The 22015-nt window shown below is 43.7% G+C and overlaps 1 protein-coding gene across 1 annotated transcript; it reads left to right on the plus strand.

The window, feature by feature from the left end:
- Positions 1–808: 808 nt before the first annotated feature.
- KLHL23 (kelch like family member 23) lies at positions 809–13831 on the plus strand. Its single transcript, XM_021703311.1, has 3 exons — positions 809–2021; positions 5637–5789; positions 13389–13831. Exons 1-3 carry the CDS (start codon positions 809–811, stop codon positions 13697–13699), a joined length of 1677 nt encoding a protein of 558 aa, XP_021558986.1. The 3' UTR covers positions 13700–13831.
- The last annotated feature ends 8184 nt before the right edge of the window (positions 13832–22015 follow it).

Consider the following 22015-nt stretch of genomic DNA (forward strand, 5'->3'; position numbering starts at 1 on the left):
GGCGCCGGGCCGGGCCGAGCGCGGGGCCGCCCGTGGCGCCCTCCCCACACCTGTGCGGCGTCCCGGGGCAGAGGGACGCGGGCACCCGGCCCGGCGGGCGGCGCGCGGCTCCCTCGAGTCGAGTCCCCGCGCCAGGCCCGGGGCGGGGCGGTCTCCGGGCGGGAACGCGGGCCCGGGGCCCAGGCGCGGGGCGCGCGGAAACCCCTGCGACAGCCGCGGGGGAGGGGGCGCGGGGATGGAGGGGCCGCGGCCCGGCCGCTTTCTTTTCTCTCCTTTCTTAAGCAGAAAGGTACAGGGTTTCCCTTTTCCAAGATTTCTTCTTTTCCAGTTATATTTCGATCCTCCCTTTCTTGGCAGCTCGGTGCGACTTGCAAGGGAGATGGAGCTAGTGAAAAAAGGTTGAATTGGGGCCGAGCCGAGACGGCCAAAGTCCGGTCTCTAGTGGGGTGACCCCTCGGACAGTTGGTTTGCCAAGCGGGGCTTCTCTCTCTCGGACCGCCAGCTCGGGTCCGATTTCGGAGACTGGGTGAATGGGGTAGCAAATCAATATTTCGTCTTTAAAAGATTACTGAAAAACCGGGGGGCCTCGTTTCAGGCTTCAAGCTACCCGGAATTTAAATTGACCATCACATAAATTACGAAATAGTCTATCCACATTTTGCGTTTGTTACTTAGAATGCTGAACTTAGTCTAGGTTTGGCGTATATGCGATGCTAATCAGTCATCATAAGGATTGGTGTATTTAGCATTGATTATTTGCGGTAATCTGCAAAACTGAAAACACGTTTGTTTCATGTTTATTGCAGCCATGGCTCTAAAAGGACAAGAAGATTATATTTACCTTTTCAAGGATACAGCGCATCCAGTGGATTTTCTAGATGCATTCAGAACATTTTATTTGGATGGATTATTTACTGATATTACCCTTCAGTGTCCTTCAGGCATAATTTTCCATTGTCACCGAGCTGTTTTAGCTGCTTGCAGCAATTATTTTAAGGCAATGTTCACAGCTGATATGAAAGAAAAATTTAAAAATAAAATAAAAATCTCTGGCATCCACCATGATATTTTGGAAGGCCTTGTGAATTATGCATACACTTCCCAGATTGAAATAACTAAAAGAAATGTTCAAAGCCTGCTTGAAGCAGCAGATCTGCTACAGTTCCTTTCAGTAAAGAAAGCTTGTGAGCAGTTTTTGGTAAGGCACTTGGATATTGATAATTGTATTGGAATGCACTCCTTTGCAGAATTTCACATGTGTCCAGAACTAGAGAAGGAATCTCGAAGAATTCTATGTTCAAGGTTTAAGGAAGTGTGGCAACAAGAAGAATTTCTGGAAATCAGCCTTGAAAAGTTTCTCTTTATATTGTCCAGAAAGAATCTCAGTGTTTGGAAAGAAGAAGCTATCATAGAGCCTGTTATTAAGTGGACTGCTCATGATGTGGAAAATCGAATTGAATGTCTCTATAACCTACTAAGCTATGTAAACATAGATATAGATCCAGTGTATTTAAAAACAGCTTTAGGTCTTCAAAGAAGCTGCCTACTAACTGAAAATAAGATACGATCTCTAATATACAATGCTCTGAATCCCCTGCATAAAGAGATTTCCCAGAGGTCCACAGCCACAATGTACATCATTGGAGGCTATTACTGGCATCCTTTATCAGATGTTCACATATGGGATCCTCTGACAAATGTTTGGATTCAGGGAGCAGAAATACCAGACTATACTAGGGAGAGCTATGGTGTTACATGTTTGGGACCCAACATTTATGTAACTGGGGGTTATAGGACGGATAACATAGAAGCTCTTGACACAGTGTGGATCTATAACAGTGAAAGTGATGAATGGACAGAAGGTTTGCCGATGCTCAATGCCAGGTACTACCACTGTGCAGTCACCTTGGGGGGCTGCGTCTACGCTTTAGGCGGTTACAGAAAAGGGGCTCCTGCAGAAGAGGCCGAGTTCTATGATCCATTAAAAGAGAAATGGATTCCTATTGCGAACATGATTAAAGGTAAGTACAGATTATATTTATTCTATAATTTTTTAGGTGTTCGAGGTTAGGCCAGTGGTCTAAATTCTCTTGCAAAGAACTTTAAAAAGAATGTATCACTTTGGAATGCTATCTAGGAACTATAATAGATTATACAAATAATGGTGGACAGAATGTTCCAAGTAGAGGCATAGTAGAGAAGTCCCCAACTTGTCTGAGGTTATGTGATTAGAGTATGCTCCTCAGACTAGAAAAATAAGAAAACAGTACAGGGTGCCTGGGTGGCTCAGTCGTTAAGCATCTGCCTTCGGCTCAGGTCATGATCCCAGGGTCCTGGGATCGAGTCCCACATCGGGCTCCCTCCTCGAGGGGAAGCCTGCTTCTCCCTCTCCCACTCCCGCTGCTTGTGTTCCTGCTCTCGCTATCTTTGTCTCTGTCAAATAAATAAATAAAATCTTTAAAAAAAAAAAAAAGAAAGAAAACAGTACAATTCATTCTACTTACTCTACAGCCTCTTTCAAGCCTAGATCTTGCTTCAGGTCTTTTTTTTTTTTTTTAAAGATTTTGTTTGTTTATTTGAGAGAGAGAGCACATGAGAGGGGGGAGGGTTAGAGGGAGAAGCAGACTCCCTGCCGAGCAGGGAGCCCGATGCAGGGACTCGATCCAGGGACTCGATCCAGGGACTCGATCCAGGGACTCGATCCAGGGACTCCAGGATCATGACCCGAGCCGAAGGCAGTCGCCCAACCAACTGAGCCACCCAGGCGCCCCCTTGCTTCAGGTCTTAAGAATTTATATTTAAGTCAAAGACTAAACGAAAAGAGAAGGTCGGGTGGTTTTATTAGTTCATATGCAATTATTCATTTTTGCTTGCTCTTGAAATTGAACCCTTTTCAGTTCTGCTTTTAAATATTCAGCCTTTTCCCTCCCATTATCTGATCATCTCTCTTTTCAAAGGTCTTTCATTAAACCCTTGAACGTTTCGGTCCCTGTAGAGTATAACAAATTACATTCTCTCAAAAACTAGAGACAGATCGCCTCTGCTTTTTGTGATTCAAGTCTTGGTTCCGAGGGTAAAAGATAGGGGCAGACCCCCTCCCCTCCCTCATGTGGCCCACACAGCCAGGCACACTGTTGGGTTTCAATGTCTGTCTGATAAACACTGTATTTTCTGCTGTGTTCAGTGCTGGATTAGCCTTGCTCTCCTTCCCTCCCACTGGCAAAAAAAAGTTAAACTGAAATCTTACTTAATAACATTTATTCATTTGTGCTGGGCAGTTGCACAAAAGCAACTGGTAGGTTGTTTCTAAATTTGTGTCATTTTATCCCCAGTGTTCCTTCCCAGGCCTTTGTTTCTGTTTTAATACTAGTGAGGGTGTGGGAATCTGACCTGGTCTGGGAATCTGACCTGGTGTGATCGTCGGACGACAAGCAGGAAGCCCAAGAGGCGGACCAGTCTTGTGATGAGGCACCATTGCTCCTAAAGCCAGACTGCTTGGGTCCAAATCCCGCCTTCCCATTTCCTTATTGGTGTGTGTGGGCAAATTGTTTGATCTCCCTGGGCCCCGGTTTTATGGTCTATACAATGGGGTGACAATATTATGTAGCTCAGGGTTTTGAGAGGATTAAGTGAATTTATGCATGTGAGGTGTGTAGAACAGTGTCTGGAGCAGAGAGCACTCAGTAAGCGTTAGGAATTGTTGTTGTAGGTATTATTGTCATTATTCATTGTTCATTATTGTCATAACGAAGATCGTTATAAAAGAACATGTCAACTTTGACAGAGCAAAAATATCTTTCATATTAAATCATGTCCGCCCTCCTGCATACCCAAAGGTTCAGTAGTAGTTGGTAGAGGGGTACAAGGGGGCTTAGAGCCCACTGCTGTTGCTGTTCTGGTTTTGGACTCTGCCTGAGCTTGACCCCCTTCCTGGTCTCCTCCCCAGGGTGGTCCTCAATGTCCTCCTGACTCCTTTCCTATTAGAGAAACAAGGAAGGTTCAAATACTGTAGCAGCTGTTGTCAACCTGGATACATTTCTGCCCCTCTTTCTTAATGATGAGATAACAGTTGTCATAGTTTCATAGTTAAGAGCATATTTCCATGAAGATGAAAGTTTATTACTTTATTGCTGTTTTTAAAAATCATATCTGAAACACGCTTGCTGAAAAGAAATGCTTCCATGGTGGGCCCAAAGTTAAAGAGGGCTACATGTGTTCCTGCCTTCACCTTGAGTGGAATGGGAGACCCTCATACACTGAAGTACCTCCCCCACGGACACCAGCTGTGTCTGAAATTCCAAAGTTTTAGTTCTACTTTCACCTTGAAGTTTGATTCCTGGTTATATCTAATCGTCCTTGGGAAGGGTAACCCTGTGTCGGTCATACCCAGCTTTGGCCAGTGCTGGTTTTGAGCTTTAAGTTTCTCATTTTTCTGTTGCAAGGGTACCATTACTTTTCCCAGTTGGTTTTATTTTGTAGTCCTGAAGTGAACTAGCAGCTTCCCCTGGTAATCAGAACTTAAATTGGGTAGAGTCAAATTTCAAATTCATTTCCTTTTTTGGTTTTGGGATGTACAGAGAAGAAATAAATACTTGGCTGTTTAGGAGCTCCTGACTTTTTTTTTTCTCCCTCACCATAACTGCCCTGCTTATAAACTCACATTTACGTCGGAGTAGATACGCACAAGGAGATTGAGCTGCACCCAGCATGTACCAGTGGTACATAAGAGCTGGCTGAAAGACTAAACTGATGTTTAGTCTTCGACTAAAACGAGCCTCATCTTAACTTCCTCTCTTCTCTCATCTTATTTCTTTTATTCTTTCTCTTTACTCATCTTTTCCTCCCCATATTCCTGGAGCATCAGCATTTCCCGATTTTCCGAGCTTAGGGCCTCACCATCAGTTTTGCTTGTTTCTGACACAGTTGTCAAGCCTTATGTGTTTACCTGTGTCTCTTGCCTCCATGCCCTTCCCTCCACACCCAAAGCCCCTTCTAAATCGGGCCCTCAATACTTTGTACCTGGGCCAATATCTGGATCTTTCTGACTCTTTTTGTCCTTCTGCTTTTCTCTCCCTTCTCTGTTTAAAAATCTTTAAAATCTTGCTGAATGAAATCTACGTTTCGTAGTTGGGTGCCAGGATCCTTTGCGATGTGGCTTCCAACTTACTGCGTCAGCTTCCGTTCCCATCCAACAACTCGAGCTGGGCTACCTGCCCTTGCACGTGCTGGCATCAAACGGGGCTGCTCGCCTTTGCCTGCTGAGCCTTTGCACTCGCCTTTTCCTCCATGTAGGATGGCTTCCTCTCCCCTCTACCTGCCAAAGTCCTACCTGCCCAGACCCAGGTTGAATTCTGCCACCTCCGGCCATGATTTCCCTGCTCTAAGCAATGTCACCTTGCTCTGAACGTTCACAGTGGTTCCCTACCCTGTGCTCTAATTACTTGGTAAGTGTCTCACCCTCTCTTAAAAGAGCACAAGGAGCCTTTCTTGTTAATTCTTCCGTCCCTCATAGTGCCTAGCACAGGGCCTGGCGTCTGCTGTCAATAATAACAGAAACAATAATAAACTTAGCCCAATATTCATTGTAAAACACAACGACAGATCAATCTGAGGACATGATTTTAATTAACACACAGGCGTGGGAAACGCAACTGCCTGCGTCTTACACGAAGTTATCTATGTCATCGGCGGCCACTGCGGTTACAGAGGGAGCTGTACCTACGACAAGGTCCAGAGCTACAACTCAGATATCAATGAGTGGAGCCTCATCACCTCCAGTCCACATCCAGGTAATTAAATACTCTTCCAGATAGCACATGTTGTAATACAGCTTAGCAGTATGACAGACAGCTAAAAATGGCCTGGAAAAAGAAAATGCTAGATTTATAGCAGACTACCCATGGGTGTAATTAGAAGGCTCAAAATACTCATATGCCCATCTAACAATAATCACAAGCTATTCTGATTAGATCACATCTACAAGTACTTTCCCTGATGTCTTTACGGGACACATTTTAAGCCTGTGTGGTTAAAAATGGTAGCTTCTTTTTAAAATTTTTTCACCTAGATTCTTTTGTTGTGTTTCTTATTCCTCTGTTGTGTACTTTCTTTCACATTATATAAAACACAAGTCTTATAGACAGTTAAGAAGTACTAGTCTGATACAAATGGCCAGTAGACACGTGAAAAAGTGCTCAACATCGCTCGGCATCAGGGAAATCCAAATCAAAACCTCAATGAGATACCACCTCACACCAGTCAGAATGGCTAAAATTAACAAGTCAGGAAATGACAGATGTTGGCGAGGATGTGGAGAAAGAAACCTACACTGTTGGTGGGAATGCCAGCTGGTGCAGACACTCTGGAAAACAGTATGGAGGGTCCTCAAAAAGTTGAAAATAGAGCTACCATTAGACCCAGCAATTGCACTACTGGGTATTTACCCCAAAGATACAAATGTAGCGATCCGAAGGGGTACGTGCACCCCGATGTTTATAGCAGCAATGTCCACAAAAGTCGAACTATGGAAAGAGCCAATATGTCCATCGACAGAGGAATGGATAAAGAAGATGTGGTGTGTGTATACAGTGGAATATTACTCAGCCATCAGAAGGGATGAATACCAACCATTTACATCGACATGGATGGAACTGGTATTATGCTGAGCTAAATAAGTCAATCAGAGAAAGATAGCATATGGCTTCACTCATATGTGGAATATAAGAAACAGCGCAGAGGACCATAGGGGAAGGGAGGAAAAATTGAATGGAAAGTCATCAGAGATGGAGAAAAACCAGGAGAGACTCTTAACTATAGGAAACAAACTAAGGATTGCTGGAGGGGAGACGGGTGGTGGGATGGGGGTAACTGGGTATGGGCATTAAGGAGGGCACGTGAGGTGATGAGCACTGGGTGTTATACGCAACTGATAAATCATTGAACACTACCTCTGAAACTGATGATGTATTACATGTTCGCTAATTGAATTTTAATTTTTTAAAAAGTCACCAAACTGCCAAAAAAAAAAAAAAAAGTACTAGTCTGTCAAAAGGTTGGGAGGAGTGCCCATTGATTGAGTTCAACAGGAGATGGTTTCTTCTTTTAAAAGCATGTTCTTTCTGGGTTTCAAACACTATTAAGCACTCAATCCTGTGATAGGCAGAACCCTGTGTTAGCCTTACTTTAACAATCACAAAGGGGACATGTGGTCACAAGGAGTGGCCGGCCTTCTGCCTTCTGTGCCTTTGTTCTTTGGTCCCTTTGTGAAGAGCTCCAAGGGAAGTATGAGCCATAGCTTGTTACGGTTATGACACGTGTTTAAGATTTGTCATTAGGAAAGATTTATATCACCATATCACTATACTACTTTGAATCATTTTCCATATAGCATTAGGCTTCTGTGTGAGTCACTGGTGAGCATAATTGGAATTCACAAGCTTGAACAATCTGAGAGTGATAGTAAGTAACAGTTAACCTTCTTGAACACTTTCTGTAGGTCAGGTACTGACTAAGGACTTTACATGTAATATTACCTTAAATTCTGTCTACAACCTTGTGAATAGGTATGATTTACCCCCATTTTACACATTTAGAAATGGAGGCAAGAAAGGATAAGGTCACACGGTTTGGAAGTGGTAGACCAGGATTCATTTCGGCAGTCTGATTGTATAATCTGTGCTGTGGCCGCTCAGCAGCCCCCCTCTCCTTAAGGGAGCGGGGCTGTCCTGCTCATGACCATGCAGCTGTATCCATCCAGGCCACATACATTTCGTCTTGCAGTTCAGGGGAAGCACCCCACACCTGGTGCTGCATCTCCATATGCCGTGGGCTTTGCCTGACAAGTGACTTCAGTCACAGGCTGTCCTGGCTCTGAAGACATCATGGAACAGGTAGCCGTCTATCTCCTCGGAGCCCAGATGTATTAGCCCAGACTCCCCGCCACTTTCTGTTCTGACCAATGAAGTTATAATGGAAAGTAATAATACCAGCTCATATTAAGCAATAGCTAACATTTATTTAGTGAATATGAGCTGGGCACTAACTATTCCAGTAATTTTACATGTCTTAATCTATTTAAACCTCACAGCAATCCTGTGAGCTAGGTACTACTATTACCTCATTTTACAGGTCACTGGGGCCCAGAGACGGTAAATAAATTGCCCGAGATCAGCTAGCTAGTGCTCTTTAGAGGTGAAGCTCAAATTCAGGCAATCCGGCAAGGAGGCCATGTTTTTAACAACTGCACTGCTATCTCATTTGATCCTCCTGTTAACCTTATCAGTTAGATATGACTTTGACATCTTTACAAAGAAAACCCAATATATGAAAAGATTAACAAATCAGAGGGCAGTTATTTACATTACAAATTTAATATATATTTCATATAAGGGTTCCTTTAAAAATAAACATCTTGTAACATATTTAAGTTGCATGTAGCTTGTTCACTGCTTGAAAGGGAGTCTAAAAGGCAATGAGATGTAAGCCAAAGCATGAAAATCCATGGCCAACTGAAAAATCAATCAGAAATAAATATTAAATTCGAGTATAAATCAATGGGAACATATCATGTTTGTCAACTTTTGCTTTCCAATGGACTTTTTCCTGACATAAAGCAAGAAACAAAGGTAGCAAATTGGCACCCTGCATGGTCTGTTCTTTTTGGCTTTCAGCGGAGGAGGCTCCATCCCAGGACCCTGGGATCATGACCTGAGCCGAAGGCAGACGCTTAACGACTGAGCCACCCAGGTGCCCCTAAGATAGTTTTAACTGGCTTGTTACCAGTATTTAAAATTCAGGAGATTTCAAATAAAAATCAATTTCTGGCCTTTAGAACAATTGTAGCAAGCTTGGACCACATTCCTTTCTCGCAGCGATCACTGGAGCCCCGTAGCGGCTGTTCCCTTTTAAATGGCGCTTGCGTGCTCCGTTTCACTAGTCTCTTCCATTCTCATCCCGGCATAGACCTGGGGGCCTGTGCCCTTGCTTCTGCTTCTCCTTCTCCTACCCCTGGCCTGCTTCATTCAGCTAGTCGGTTAGCTCCTTAGCCCTTGATCTGCATCTTGTGAACTGTAGCAAGTATGCTTCTTCTGCACTGTAGGAGCACCTCCTGAGGACTGTAAAGTGCCAGTCTTGAGTCTCCCTTACAGATACATAGCTTAGACTACAAAGAAATCATGACTACTGTTATTTTTCAAAGGTAATATAAACGTTATCTTTTTTTCTCAATGCCTTTAAGAGTGGTAGTTTGGGATAGTTAAAAACCAGGGGACTCTTGGGGCGCCTGGGTGGCTCAGTCGTTAAGCGTCTGCCTTCGGCTCAGTTCATGATCCCAGGGTCCTGGGATCGAGTCCCACATCGGGCTCCCTGCTCGGCGGGAAGCCTGCTTCTCCCTCTCCCACTCCCCCTGCTTGTGTTCCTGCTGTCGCTATCTGTCTCTCTCTGTCAAATAAATAAATAAAATCTTTAAAAAAAACAAAAGAGCAAAAAAACCAGGGGACTCTTAATTCCATTAAATTCAAGATAACATTTATTGAGACCTTACCTTGGGAAAGATACCATTCTAGTTACTGTGTAAGACACAAAGATGATTAAGAGCTAGTCTTAGCTCTTAGCTTCAGGGGAAGGAACCCAGAATCTAGTAGCAAATACACATACATAACAGGAATACAAGGCAGTAATACAAGTAAGTGCTCTTGAAATTGAGGGTAGAAAGAGCTCGAGTCTAATTTAAGGGAAATCTGGAAATCTTAGAAGGCTTCCAAGAGTGTGTTGTTAGGATTTAGGCCTTAAGGAATGGCTACGATTAAGGTATGTTTTGAAGAAGGGTTTTCTGGCAGAAAGTTAGCCAGTGATGGGAGGCAGAAAGGCAAGTTCCAGGTTTATTTGGGTCCTGAGTGAATGTATATGATGAGATGGTATGGGGTAGAATGAGAGATTGGATGGGAGAGTTCAGTTGAGGAGCATTTCATGGAGGGCTTTGAATGGCAGTCAGGAAAACTTTAAAAATGGAGAACTACCAAAGGTTTTAGAGCCTTTTAGAATAGCTTAGGAGGAAGACAGCAAGGAAATCCATTATAACTGTGGTAATACACCAGGTGAGAAATGCTGAAAGCCTGAAGTGGTAGGAGGTGAAAACGGCTAGATGTGAGGAATGTTATGGATTCAGCGTGGGGAGAGTTGAAGGACAAGCTGGTGGGAAGGGAAAAGAGGAGCTGAGTTGGAGCTCAGTTTTATAGTTAACTGTGGAGGACTGGTTGGATCACCCAGAAGAGATGTCCAGCAAGCAATGGGAAATGTGGTCTGCAGCTTAGGAGAAAGGGTGTGGTTGAATTTAGAGATCTGGGTGTCATTTGCTTGGAGGTGATGGCTGTGGCTTTGGAGTTGGTGGAGATGCCTTGGGAGGGTAGGACTAAGAGTACGGCTATGCACAGCGTCTTGGGAAACAGCACTAGTTAAGGGAGGAGCTGGAGAGGAAGAGCATGGGAAGAACAGGGAAGGAGCAGGAAGTGATAAAGGGGAAAAACCCGGGGAGAGCTATGTGAAGTGGGAAGAGAGTTCTTTCCCGGCTCCGCCTTTATTCACATGCCTAATCTTGGGCAGCGGCTTAAGCTCTTGGGTCTTACTTTCTAGTCAGAAAGTTAGATTAGATAAGCTTTAGGTCTTTTCAGTGAGAATAATCTTAGGACAAAGTCTAAATCATGGGGCGCCTGGGTGGCTCAGTCGTTAAGCATCTGCCTTCAGCTCAGGTCATGCTCCCAGGGTCCCACATTGGGCTCCCTGCTCGGCAGGAAGCCTGCTTCTCCCTCTCCCTCCCCCTGCTTGTGTTCCCTCTCACACTGTCTCTCTCTCTGTCAAATAAATAAATAAAAATCTTTAAAAAAAATAAGTCTAAATCATTTCAATGGATATTGAATACCTGAAAATACTGTGGTTGTCTCTGAATCCCTGCGTGGCTTTATTCCTATCACTCATGCAACAATGAATACAGACTGCTGTGTATTTATAGTGAATATTTGTGTGTAAACTTTTTGAGCATTGACAGATGGTGCCATTCTTGTACTTAGGTTGAAATTGTTCGTTCCTTCATTTGTCCAACAGAGGTTTGCTGAACCTTTCCCACATGTGATGTGTAGTGCTAGGAGCTCAATAAACAAGGCACAGTCCCTTAGGCTCAGTAGCTTCGTAGAGTGACCAACAGGAAAAAGGCAGTTACAGCTGTGGAAGAAAAACTTTCCATCAACAATAATAGAAGGTTATGTTGTATTTGGGCAACAGGAAAAAAAACTATCAGGAATCGCCTTATTTTAAACATTTTTCCTGCTATAGGAAGATTGAGATATTTTTCTTAACATGAGAACCACAAATTGAGGATTTTTTTAAACTTTTAAGAAAAGCCTAGTGAACTCATTGTTGAATCACTTACACCAACTGATAAAATTTCTGAATCATTAATTTTCACAACCATTTGATAGAATGATTCATATAATTTATATAAAGTTTCACAAGTACTGAAACAAATAAATTCTATAAAAATTCTGCATGTAAACTCAGGTAAAATAAATGGGGTTTTCAGAGGTGGAAAAATTCTTATTTTCCTGGCTGTCAGATTCTTGAGAACAACAGTATGGGGACTCAAAGCAAAAATGCCCATCTTCTGAGATTTTTCCTTCGCCTTTGAAACCTAGATAGCAAGAACTTTACTGATAAGAATGTGCTTGCATTCTTAAAGGGGAAATCACATTTTTTTTTTTTAAAGATTTTATTTATTTATTTGAGAGAGAGAATGAGAGAGAGCACATGAGAGGGGGGAGGGTCAGAGGGAGAAGCAGACTCCCTGCCAAGCAGGGAGCCCGATGCGGGACTCGATCCCGGGACTCCAGGATCATGACCTGAGCCGAAGGCAGTCGCTTAACCAACTGAGCCACCCAGGCGCCCGGGAAATCACATTTTTGATTACACATTCTCTCTTTCTAAAGGGGGGTTTATAAGGTTTTTTTCCACAAAGTAATGGGAGTGCACATTGGGTACAGAAGGTACAAGGTCCAATTCATTTATTGATCCAACAAACTTTTTATTGCGTCCTTACGAGGTTCCAGACACTTGCCATTCCCCAGTAGGAATGGAGTAGTGGGCGGGACGCAGTTGCTACACTGTTAGAGGGGAGAGGGACAGTAACCAAGAAACATCAGACAGTGAGAAGTGCTGTGGAGCACATGAAAACAGGGTGCTGTGCTGGGGATGCCTGGCTGGCCACATCAGGCTGGGTGCTCAGGGGAGGGCCCTCTGAGGAGATGACCGTAAGATGAGACCTGGATGATAAGAAGGAGGTGGCTGTGCAAAGTCCTGGGAAAAGAAGAGTTTCTAGGCAGAAGGAACCCCTCAGCAATGGCAAGCTGAGTCTTCATTTATTTGCCGTAACATTAGGGCCCCTGAAAAGTCCTGCTCTTCCTTCAGGCCTGCAGCTAGACGTATTTAAGTGTAATCCTATGGTTGATATTCCCAGAGAATGAACTCACAGGCTAGTAGTGGTGCTGGAAATGGGGATGTGGAAGAAGCATGGTGGGGACCAGGGTGAGGCCAGAGAGACGCCAGAGGCACAGAATCGGACTCCCTCAGAGAATGAGAGCACCGTGGGCACCCCGCCTGCCTCGCCCTAGTGACAGTCCTGGGAAGGGAGAGGAAGTGAGGTTGTGAAAGAGCCGGGTGCCCTGAAGAACCAGCAGGTTTGCGTGTGGATGGGGGGGGGATACATAACATGGGAAAAATTAAAACAGCCCAGAAGGCTGCCCACCCCCACCCCCTCAGCCCGGGACCCAGACCTCACACAGCAGCTGTCTGCCTTTGAGCTTCTTTTAGTCTCTTAGGATGGTAGACTCTAGTTCCCCACTAATCTGGTTGTGTGTTTCACTAACTCCTTAACTTGAGCAGCAGTGTGAGCGAGGTGAGCCAAGTCATCCTTCTGGCCCCTGGGGCGACAGATGCTACAGATCGCCTGCCCCTACTTGTAGGGGGTGGCTACTAGGACCCGAAGGAACCTACACGGGTTCCCTCAGACGCCTTCATGTCAGAATGTCAGAGGGTCTCCACAACTTGTACACAGAGGTGTAGAATAAAAGGTGTCTGTGCTGGGGACTTCCCAGAAGGGTAGTGGTCTGAGGATGAGTTCCTCCCTGGCATCCTGCAAAGCCAGATGAAGGATTACCCAAGGAGAATGGCAGGGAGAGGTGATAGGGGATGGATTTTAAGATTCAGTATTGTGGTAGAGGAATCAAAATGTCGAGAAGACTGTATTTTTGCATACTACATTGTAAGGGATTATTACATCACCAACCTAAGGTATCTCTTTTGTTTGTTATCCTAATAAAAATTTGCTTTTTTCTTTTTAATAGAATATGGATTGTGTTCAGTCCCATTTGAAAATAAGCTCTATCTAGTTGGTGGACAAACTACAATCACGGAATGCTATGACCCTGAACAAAATGAATGGAGAGAAATAGCTCCTATGATGGAAAGGAGGATGGAGTGTGGTGCTGTCATCATGAATGGATGTATTTATGTCACTGGAGGATACTCCTACTCGAAGGGAACATATCTTCAGAGCATTGAGAAATATGATCCAGATCTTAATAAGTGGGAAATAGTGGGCAATCTTCCAAGCGCCATGCGGTCCCATGGGTGTGTTTGTGTGTATAATATCTGACTGAATCCATAGAAATGACCCAGTAATCACTGTTGCGGGGTGTAGTAAAAGAAAAGAGAGAGAGAATTCGGGATTTGGAGTCCCTCACTTATCGTTGCAGACTGGCACATAATGGGTGAATTCCCAGGCCTAACCCCCACTCCTCCCTTAACGCAGTGATTAACGGTCAAGAAAAATCCTGTGTGTATTTACAGTTGAATCAGTAGGGTTAACACCTTATAACCTCTGCTTTTCAAAGGTAAAATGGAATGTTGGACACTTGGTGAAAAGTAAAATATCTTTGTAGTGAATTTTTCTCTTGGTAGCATCAACACTGGGTGCAGGTCAGAATCATTCTGTGGAGTGAAATGTCTCTTCTGACGCTGTAATGTATAGTGTATATTAAGGTTCCACTTAGCTAGCAAGGAACTTGAAATTTAAGGAGGGAATCTTCTCTACCTCTACAAAATCAACACTTTAAAACAGCTTTTTTTTTTTTCGCAGTTAGATGTATTTAGAATGTGGACTGACTTTGTCTTTTTTTCTTTGTAGTGTGTATAATTTATTGTTGTTCTTCATTTACCGACTGCCTGAGGTATACGAGATACTGTGCAAAAGATGATTACTGTTCAGGGCTTGCAAACTAAATTTAAAAGAATGGCAAATCTGAAAAATGGCAGAGAAAATAGTTAAATACTTGCTAATGCTAAGAGCTATTTTTAATTTTCGGCCTTGATGTAAATTGCTAGTTTAGGTGTCTTTAGTTCAAGCATGTTAGAAAAATCCTCTTTATTCGTAAGTATAAATACGTATCTGCATACAAAATTGAATTTTAGAGCCAGAAAGCATGTAGAACCGTTGTGATGTAATAGAAAATATATTGAAGAGAAGAAATTTGCGTTCATTTCCCAGCTGTGCCACTAACTAGATTTTTGTAACTTGAATCGAGTCACTTAACCTCTCCTCGATTAGAGCTTCGTGACCCATGCACTTTGGGTCATAGATGTGCCTACATATGGGTCCCCATAACCCCTGGGGCAGCCAGAGGTAGCCTGGCTGGCTGGAGCTTCTGGGCAGAAACACCTTTGTCCACGTTCCCCAGTGTGCCTGCAGTATTACTTTCTGTGTGTGCCAGAACTTGAGAAAAGTTGGGAAGCATTGCTTAAGTTAGCTGAAATTTTAGTGATCTGTTAAACCATCTATCTACACTCTTCATTTTCTTAAAGAGACAGTAATTATTTTTAACTTTATGGAAGTTGAAAACTACCTAATGCTTCTAATTTTTTTTTTTAGAAAGAACCTCTTTAATGCATTCATTTCAGATGGCATTTTAAATAGACCCAACCCTTTGGGAATTCAATATGGTACCACATAGAGGGAGCCCAAAAAATGACCATATCTTTGCCCCATAAATTCTACTCCTAGATTTGTAACCTAAAGAATAATATAAAAACAAAACAAACAAAAGGAAATGCATGAGGATGTTTATGTCTGCATTATTTATAATAGCAAAAAATTGGAAATAGTCTACATGTCAAAGAAGAAAGTGGGCTAATAATGAAGTATCATACTGCCATTAAAATAATTATTTGGAAGACTGTAAGAATATGGACGTGTCTGTGATACGGTAAGTCAAATAAGCACAATATAAAAGAGTATGCGCACTATGATTGTGACTTTGTAAAATCTTTTTGCATGTGGAAGGTAATATGCAAAACTGAAATCCATTGTGTTAGTGTAGGGGGATGTGGAATGATTTTTAATTTATTTAAATGTTTTTCTTTAATACTTGTGTTTTCAATAAAAATAAGTAAATCACTGTATACCTGGTAAAACTGCTTGAATTTGGCCTGAGCGAGTCAAAGGGTAGTCAGAATTAGTGAAACCCACTGAGTTATAGATTATTTCAATCTATAATTGAATTATAGACTATTTTATAGCTTTCAAGAACACTTAGCAATTAATGCTGGGCCAGTAATGTGATGCCCAGTAGTGTTTTAGAGATCTGTTTTATGGAATAGATGAAAACAATTTCAATCACCTTCCCCTGCTTTTATCGAGGTCCTATAAAATCCTGACTCAAGTCCAACCTCTGGGAATTCTCTGCTGCTCAGCCCCAGTAAAACTCCTATTGTCACATGTAAAGGATTTATCATTATATATGTATAGTATATATAATATTGAGTTCATATCTTATTCCTAGTTTTTTCAAGACCTAGTATTTCATTTTTCTATCCAGTGTACTTTTTAATTTTTATTTATTTATTTATTTATTTTAAAGATTTTATTTATTTATTTGACTGAGAGAGAGAGAGCGCACAAGCAGGGGGAGCTACAGAGGGAGAGGGAGAAGCGGGCTCCCCGCGAAGCATAGAGCCCGATGCGGGGCTCGATCCCAGGACCCCGGGATCATGACCTGAGCCGAAGGCAGACGCTTAACCGACTGAGCCACCCAGGCGCCCCTCCAGTGTACTTTTTTTTTTTTTTATTTTTTTATTTATTTATTTGAGCCAGAGAGAATGAGAGAGAGAGAGAGCAGGAGAGGGAGGAGGGTCAGAGGGAGAAGCAGACTCCCTGCTGAGCAGGGAGCCCGATGCGGGACTCGATCCAGGGACTCCAGGATCATGACCTGAGCCGAAGGCAGTCGCTTAACCAACTGAGCCACCCAGGCGCCCCTCCAGTGTACTTTTTTAAGAACGATGATGGTATTGGTTATTTTTACAGAAAAGCATTCCACAGGTGCTTGAAAGATCTTGAAAATAGTTTGTGGCCTGAGGTATTTAATGTATTGCTCCTATTTTCCGTAAAATTCTGGTTTTGCTATTGCTCTGTGCACACAAGGAAGGTAAGATAAACGCTTCTGTCAGAATTATCCCAAGTTCCAAATCACTGTAGTGTAAGTGAAAAATATTTTACTATAATTAAATGTAAGTCATTGCTTTGGGAGGGCCAGCACTATTTTGCAAAATAACTAAAATTGTGGAGATGATTTTAAGTATGACTGAATTAAGAGGACTCTAAGTATCCAAATTTTGAAGTTACCGTTTCTCAGGGCGCCTGGTTAGCTCAGTCGGTTAAGCGTCTTGACTCTTGATTTCAGTTCAGGTCATGATCGGAGCCCCGTGAGATCAAGCCCCGTGTGGGGCTCCATGCTGGGGGTGCAGCCTGCTGAAGATTCTCTCTCTCCCTCTCCCTCTGTTCCTCACCCCCCACTCCCTCTTTCTCTCTCTCTCAATGAATGAATGAATGAAGTTACAGTTTCTCACAAGTCATATTTTTAGTTTTGAGCTGCAACCGAAATAGGGTCAGCATCTAGAGTACTTGCTTAAAGGCACATTAGCCTCTGTTATCACATTCATGTAAATAATATGCCTGTGTGACAGCCTGAATGTTTGTGTCCCCCAAAATTCATAGGCTGAAGCCCTTATCCCCAGTGTGACTGTAGAGATAGGGCCTTAGGGAAGTAATTAAGGTTAACTGAGGTTATAAGGGTGGGGCTTTGATCAGATAGGATCAGCGTCCTTGTAAGACACACCAAAGAACTTTCTCGTTCCCTGCCTGTGCAAAGCCACAGTGAGAACGCAGCATCTGCAGGCCAGGAAGAATTCTCACCAGAACCCCATCTGATCTGGAACTTCCGGCCTCCAGAATGGTAAACAGTTCAGTTGTTTGAGCCACCCAGGCTGCGGTGTTTGGTTGCAGCAGCCTGAGCTGCCTCATACAGCCTGCAAACAGGATAGTGCTTTATATGAGGCAGTGTAGGTGCTGAGTCAGCCAGGGGCACACAGTCCCTTCCCTAGACAGTCCCCCCGCCTTCCCCCTCCCCCCTCCCACACAAAGCAACCAGAAACAGCTGTTTTATTAGTCTGGCAATGTCTGAAACTCTATAAATACTGCTTCATTTTTCTTAGGTGATAGGAGATGTAGCTAGGGGCTTCCATCTGCCTAGTTCTTGCCAAGACTGTCTCTACTGATGCCCTAACTCCCTCTCTACAGGGACACCTACACATTTGGAAATTGTGAGTCGTGAACTGTTAACTCTTCTTTTTATTTTTTTGTTTTTAGAGAGCACAAGCAGGGAGTGCAGGAGGGCAGAGGGAGAGGAGAGAGAGAATCTCAAACAGGCTCCACGCTCAGCGTGGAGCCCAGCGTGGGGCTTGATCCCAGGACCACGAGGTCATGACCCCAGCCAAAACCAAGAGTTGGACACTTAATTGACTGAGCCACCCAGGCACCCCCCTAGTTCTCTGATTTAAAACATAATATTCTCTTTGGGGCTTCCCTGGAGTGGTATTGAGCATCTTGCTCAAACCATCAGTGAATATTCTAGATTCCAAATTAGCCACAATTTAGGGGTGTTCTAGGCTGGCTTAGGAAGAATCAGTGTAAACTGTGTCCAGTTGTATCCATAAGATTACCAATATTCCAACTTTTACCTTTCAAATTCAAACCACACCACAGGCTCTTACCTCTGTGTACCTACAAGTGCCTCTATTATAGAGGTTCTTGTTGGGGAATCTGAAATGCCAGAGTTTGGACTTCAACCTTAATGGGGAGAGATGGAACCAACTGTTCTCTCTCTCTGCCTTTCCCACCCAAAAACCCACATACCTTACCACTTCTTTTTTTTTTTTTTTTAAGATTTTATTTATTTATTTTGAGAGAGAGAGAATGAGAGACAGAGAGCATGAGAGGGAGGAGGGTCAGAGGGCAAATCAGACTCCCCGCCGAGCAGGGAGCCCGATGCGGGACTCGATCCCGGGACTCCAGGATCATGACCTGAGCCGAAGGCAGTCGCTTAACCAACTGAGCCACCCAGGCGCCCTACCTTACCACTTCTGCTCACCAACATAAAACTGTCCGGGCACATGTAATCTGGGAACACTCTTGGCAATGCCTGCCTGACGCTGAACCTTGCTAAATACACCTTTCAGTATACATGCCGATGGGGACACAAAGGTAGCACTCGTTTCCCAGACATGTACTTCTGCAGCCCTCTTCTACCCATTAGCTCTTTCCTCCTCACACCTTCCTCACTGAGGAAATGAGACAAGCCTTCTCCCAGGCAAGAGATTACAGGACCTTATGCACAGGCAGACATGGAGATCAGAGCTTCACTGGTTTATGTATGATTTCTTAAACCTTTTTGTAAACTGTCAAATACAATACAAATACAGAAAGCCACACGAAACAAATGAACAGCTTAGTGAGTTATTAAAAGGCAAACCCTCTTGTAACTGGCATCCCTGTCAGGAGAGAGGACTGGCCAGGCCCTCCAGCGGCACCTCCCAAACACAGCCTCCCACTCCCGTGAATCATCTCTGTCCTCACCATGGTGAGTATTTTCTTTCTTCTACTGGTATTAGCACCTGCATTATTAGTTTCCTTTGGCTGCTATTAAAAAATTATCACAGGGGCGCCTGGGTGGTAGTCGTTAAGCATCTGCCTTCAGCTCAGGTCATGATCCCAGGGTCCTGGGATCAAGTCCCACGTCGGGCTCCCTGCTTGGCGGGGAGCCTGCTTCTCGCTCTCCCTCTGCTGCTTCCCTTGCTTGTGCTCTTTCGCTGTCAAATAAATAAATTTTTTAAAAATTATCACAAACTGGGTGCCTTAAGACAACAGAAATTTATTCCCTCAAAGCTCTAGAGGCCAGAAGTCCAAAATCAGGGTTCTGCAGGGCTGCTGTCTGTCCGGAGTCTCCAGGGGAGAATCGTTCGATTCCAGCTTCTAGTGGCTGTTAGCGTGCCATAACTTGCAACCACAACTATCCAATCTCTGCCTCCCGTCAGACTGTCTCCTCCTCTTCTGTCTGTGTCAAATCTCCCTCTCCCTGACTTACAAGGACACCTGTGATTCAATTTAGGGCCACCTAGATAATCCAAGATGATTTCTTCTTTTGAAATCCTTAATGGAATTACGTCTGCAAAGACCCCTTTTCCGGTAAGGTAACATTGACTAGTTCCAGAGGGTAGGATGTAGACATATTTTTGTTTTGCCTTTGTTTTGTCCTTTAAGTTTCTTAACCTAGAGGTTCCCTACCCATCTCTTCTTTTTTTTTTTAACACCTTGTAATTTATTTTTTGAAGAAGTTGGATCATTTATTTTGCCTTCCCAAAGCTGGGGTTGTACTGATTGCATTCCTGTTGTCTAATTTAGCATATTCCTCTGTCCTCTGTGTTTTCTACAAGTTGATATTTAAATTCAGAAGCTTAGTCAGATTCAGGTTTGGTTTTTTTAGTCAAAACTACTTTGTGGGTGATGGTGTGTTTGTCAAAAGACAGAATAGGGTCACCTGGGTGGCTCAGTCAGTTAAGCGTCTGCCTTCAGCTCAGGTCATGAGCCCGGGGTCCTGGGATTGAGCCCCGCATCGGGCTCCCTGCTCCATGGGAAGCCTGCTTCTCCCTCTCCCTCTGCCCCTCCCCCTGCTTGTGCTCTCTCTGTCAAATAAATAAATACAATCTTTAAAAAAAAACCCACCGAATTGTAATTGTCTCTTTTTGATGTTTGCAGCCATAGACACTATGATGAGAAAACCGCTCTTTGGAGTTGCTGCTAGGTATGTCGTGGTATGACCCAGAGTCCGGATATTTATTTGTTGATGGAATTTTATTTTTTATTGAAGTATAGTTGACATACAATATCTTACTAGTTTCAGGTGTACATCATAGTGATTTGATATTTTTATACATCAGGAAATGATCCTACAATAAGTCTAGTCACCATCTGTCACCCTACAAAGTTTAATTATAGTATTATTGATTATGTTCCCTATCCTGTACTGTACATGCCAGAGTTTGGATATTTGGATAAGGACGTGACCGTAGGATCCCCGCCCAGCTTCCTGCTTTGCTTTTTCCTGGGCACCTATTATTTTATTTTTTAAAGATTTTATTTATTTGAGAAAGAAAGAATGAGACAGAGAGAACATGAAAGGGGGGAGGGTCAGAGGGAGAAGCAGACTCCCCGCTGAGCAGGGAGCCTGAGGAGGGGCTCGATCCCAGGACTCCAGGATCATGACCTGAGCCGAAGGCAGTCGCTTAACCAACTGAGCCACCCAGGCGCCCTCCTGGGCACCTTTTAAAATAACCACTTAGGGGGCGCCTGGGTGGCTCAGTTGGTTAAGCGACTGCCTTCGGCTCAGGTCATGATCCTGGAGTCCCGGGATCGAGTCCCACATGGGGCTCCCTGCTCAGCGGGGAGTCTGCTTCTCCCTCTGGCCCTCCCCCTCTCATGTGCTCTCTCTCTCTCTCTCTCAAATAAATAAATAAAATCTTTAAAAAAATAAAATAAAATAACCACTTAGAGTGGAGCCTGGGAAAAGTTAGTGGCTTCTGCCCCCACCACCTTATAAGTACTAAGTGCTTGCTACCCTGCTCCCTGCTCTCTTGCTCCTGCTCCCTCCTGACCTGGGACGGAAGATTGCCTTTGCCCTGGCTCCTTGTGTGCCCCCTACTCCCCCACCTCCCAGTTTCTGGCATTTGTAATAAATCACATGACTTTACTTCCTTCATATGAGTATATGGAAACCGTGGCTTCATCAAAATGACCCTGGGGTTTTCACTTCCCCAAAGTGGGAGCCCTGATGCTGAGGGAGCTACCTGCTGACCCCCTGTGGGTGGCTTATGCCTTCTCCTTCAGGACATAATCTGCATATTCTTAATACACCAGCTAAGGGCCCCCTAACACAGATACTCCATACCTAGATCTTTGATTCCTTAGAGACTGCCAAATGGTGATTTCCAATGCTGTAACCTTTTTTTTTTTTTTAAGATTTTATTTATTTGTATGAGAGAGAACACAAGTAGGGGGAGCAGCAGAGGGAGAGGGAGAAGCAGGCTTCCCGCTGAGCAGGGAGCCCGATGAGGGGCTTGATCCCAGGACTCTGGGATCATGACCTGAGCCGAGGGCAGACACTTAATGACTGAGCCACCCAGGCGCCCCTCTGTAATCTTTTCTTCATTTACTAGTTGTTTACCCAGAGGTATAGGAAAGGTAGGATAAATGCTTGATTCTTACCTTTATGTACCAGCTTGAAAAATAAACAGCATCCTTCAAAGGTGATTTATTAGGTATGGTTTTTTTAATCATTATGAACTTACAGATTTAAACCTATTTGTCACTTTTCAGTCCATTGTGGTTACTCTTACTGAAGCTCGATTTATTCCATCTTAAGCCAGTGGAGGGATCTACAGATTGTTTTCCAATTCCTTTTGGCACAGTCCCGATAGTTTTTGATAGCTTCTTTGCTGACTGGTATGACAATGTACTCCTGGCTCATCTTGTACATCTCCTGCCTCAAACCTGGAATCTGAGATTTCTCTAAGCAGTCCTGGTTTC

Source organism: Neomonachus schauinslandi, chromosome 3 (assembly GCF_002201575.2).
Source record: "Neomonachus schauinslandi chromosome 3, ASM220157v2, whole genome shotgun sequence".
Taxonomy (NCBI): Eukaryota; Metazoa; Chordata; class Mammalia; order Carnivora; family Phocidae; genus Neomonachus; species Neomonachus schauinslandi.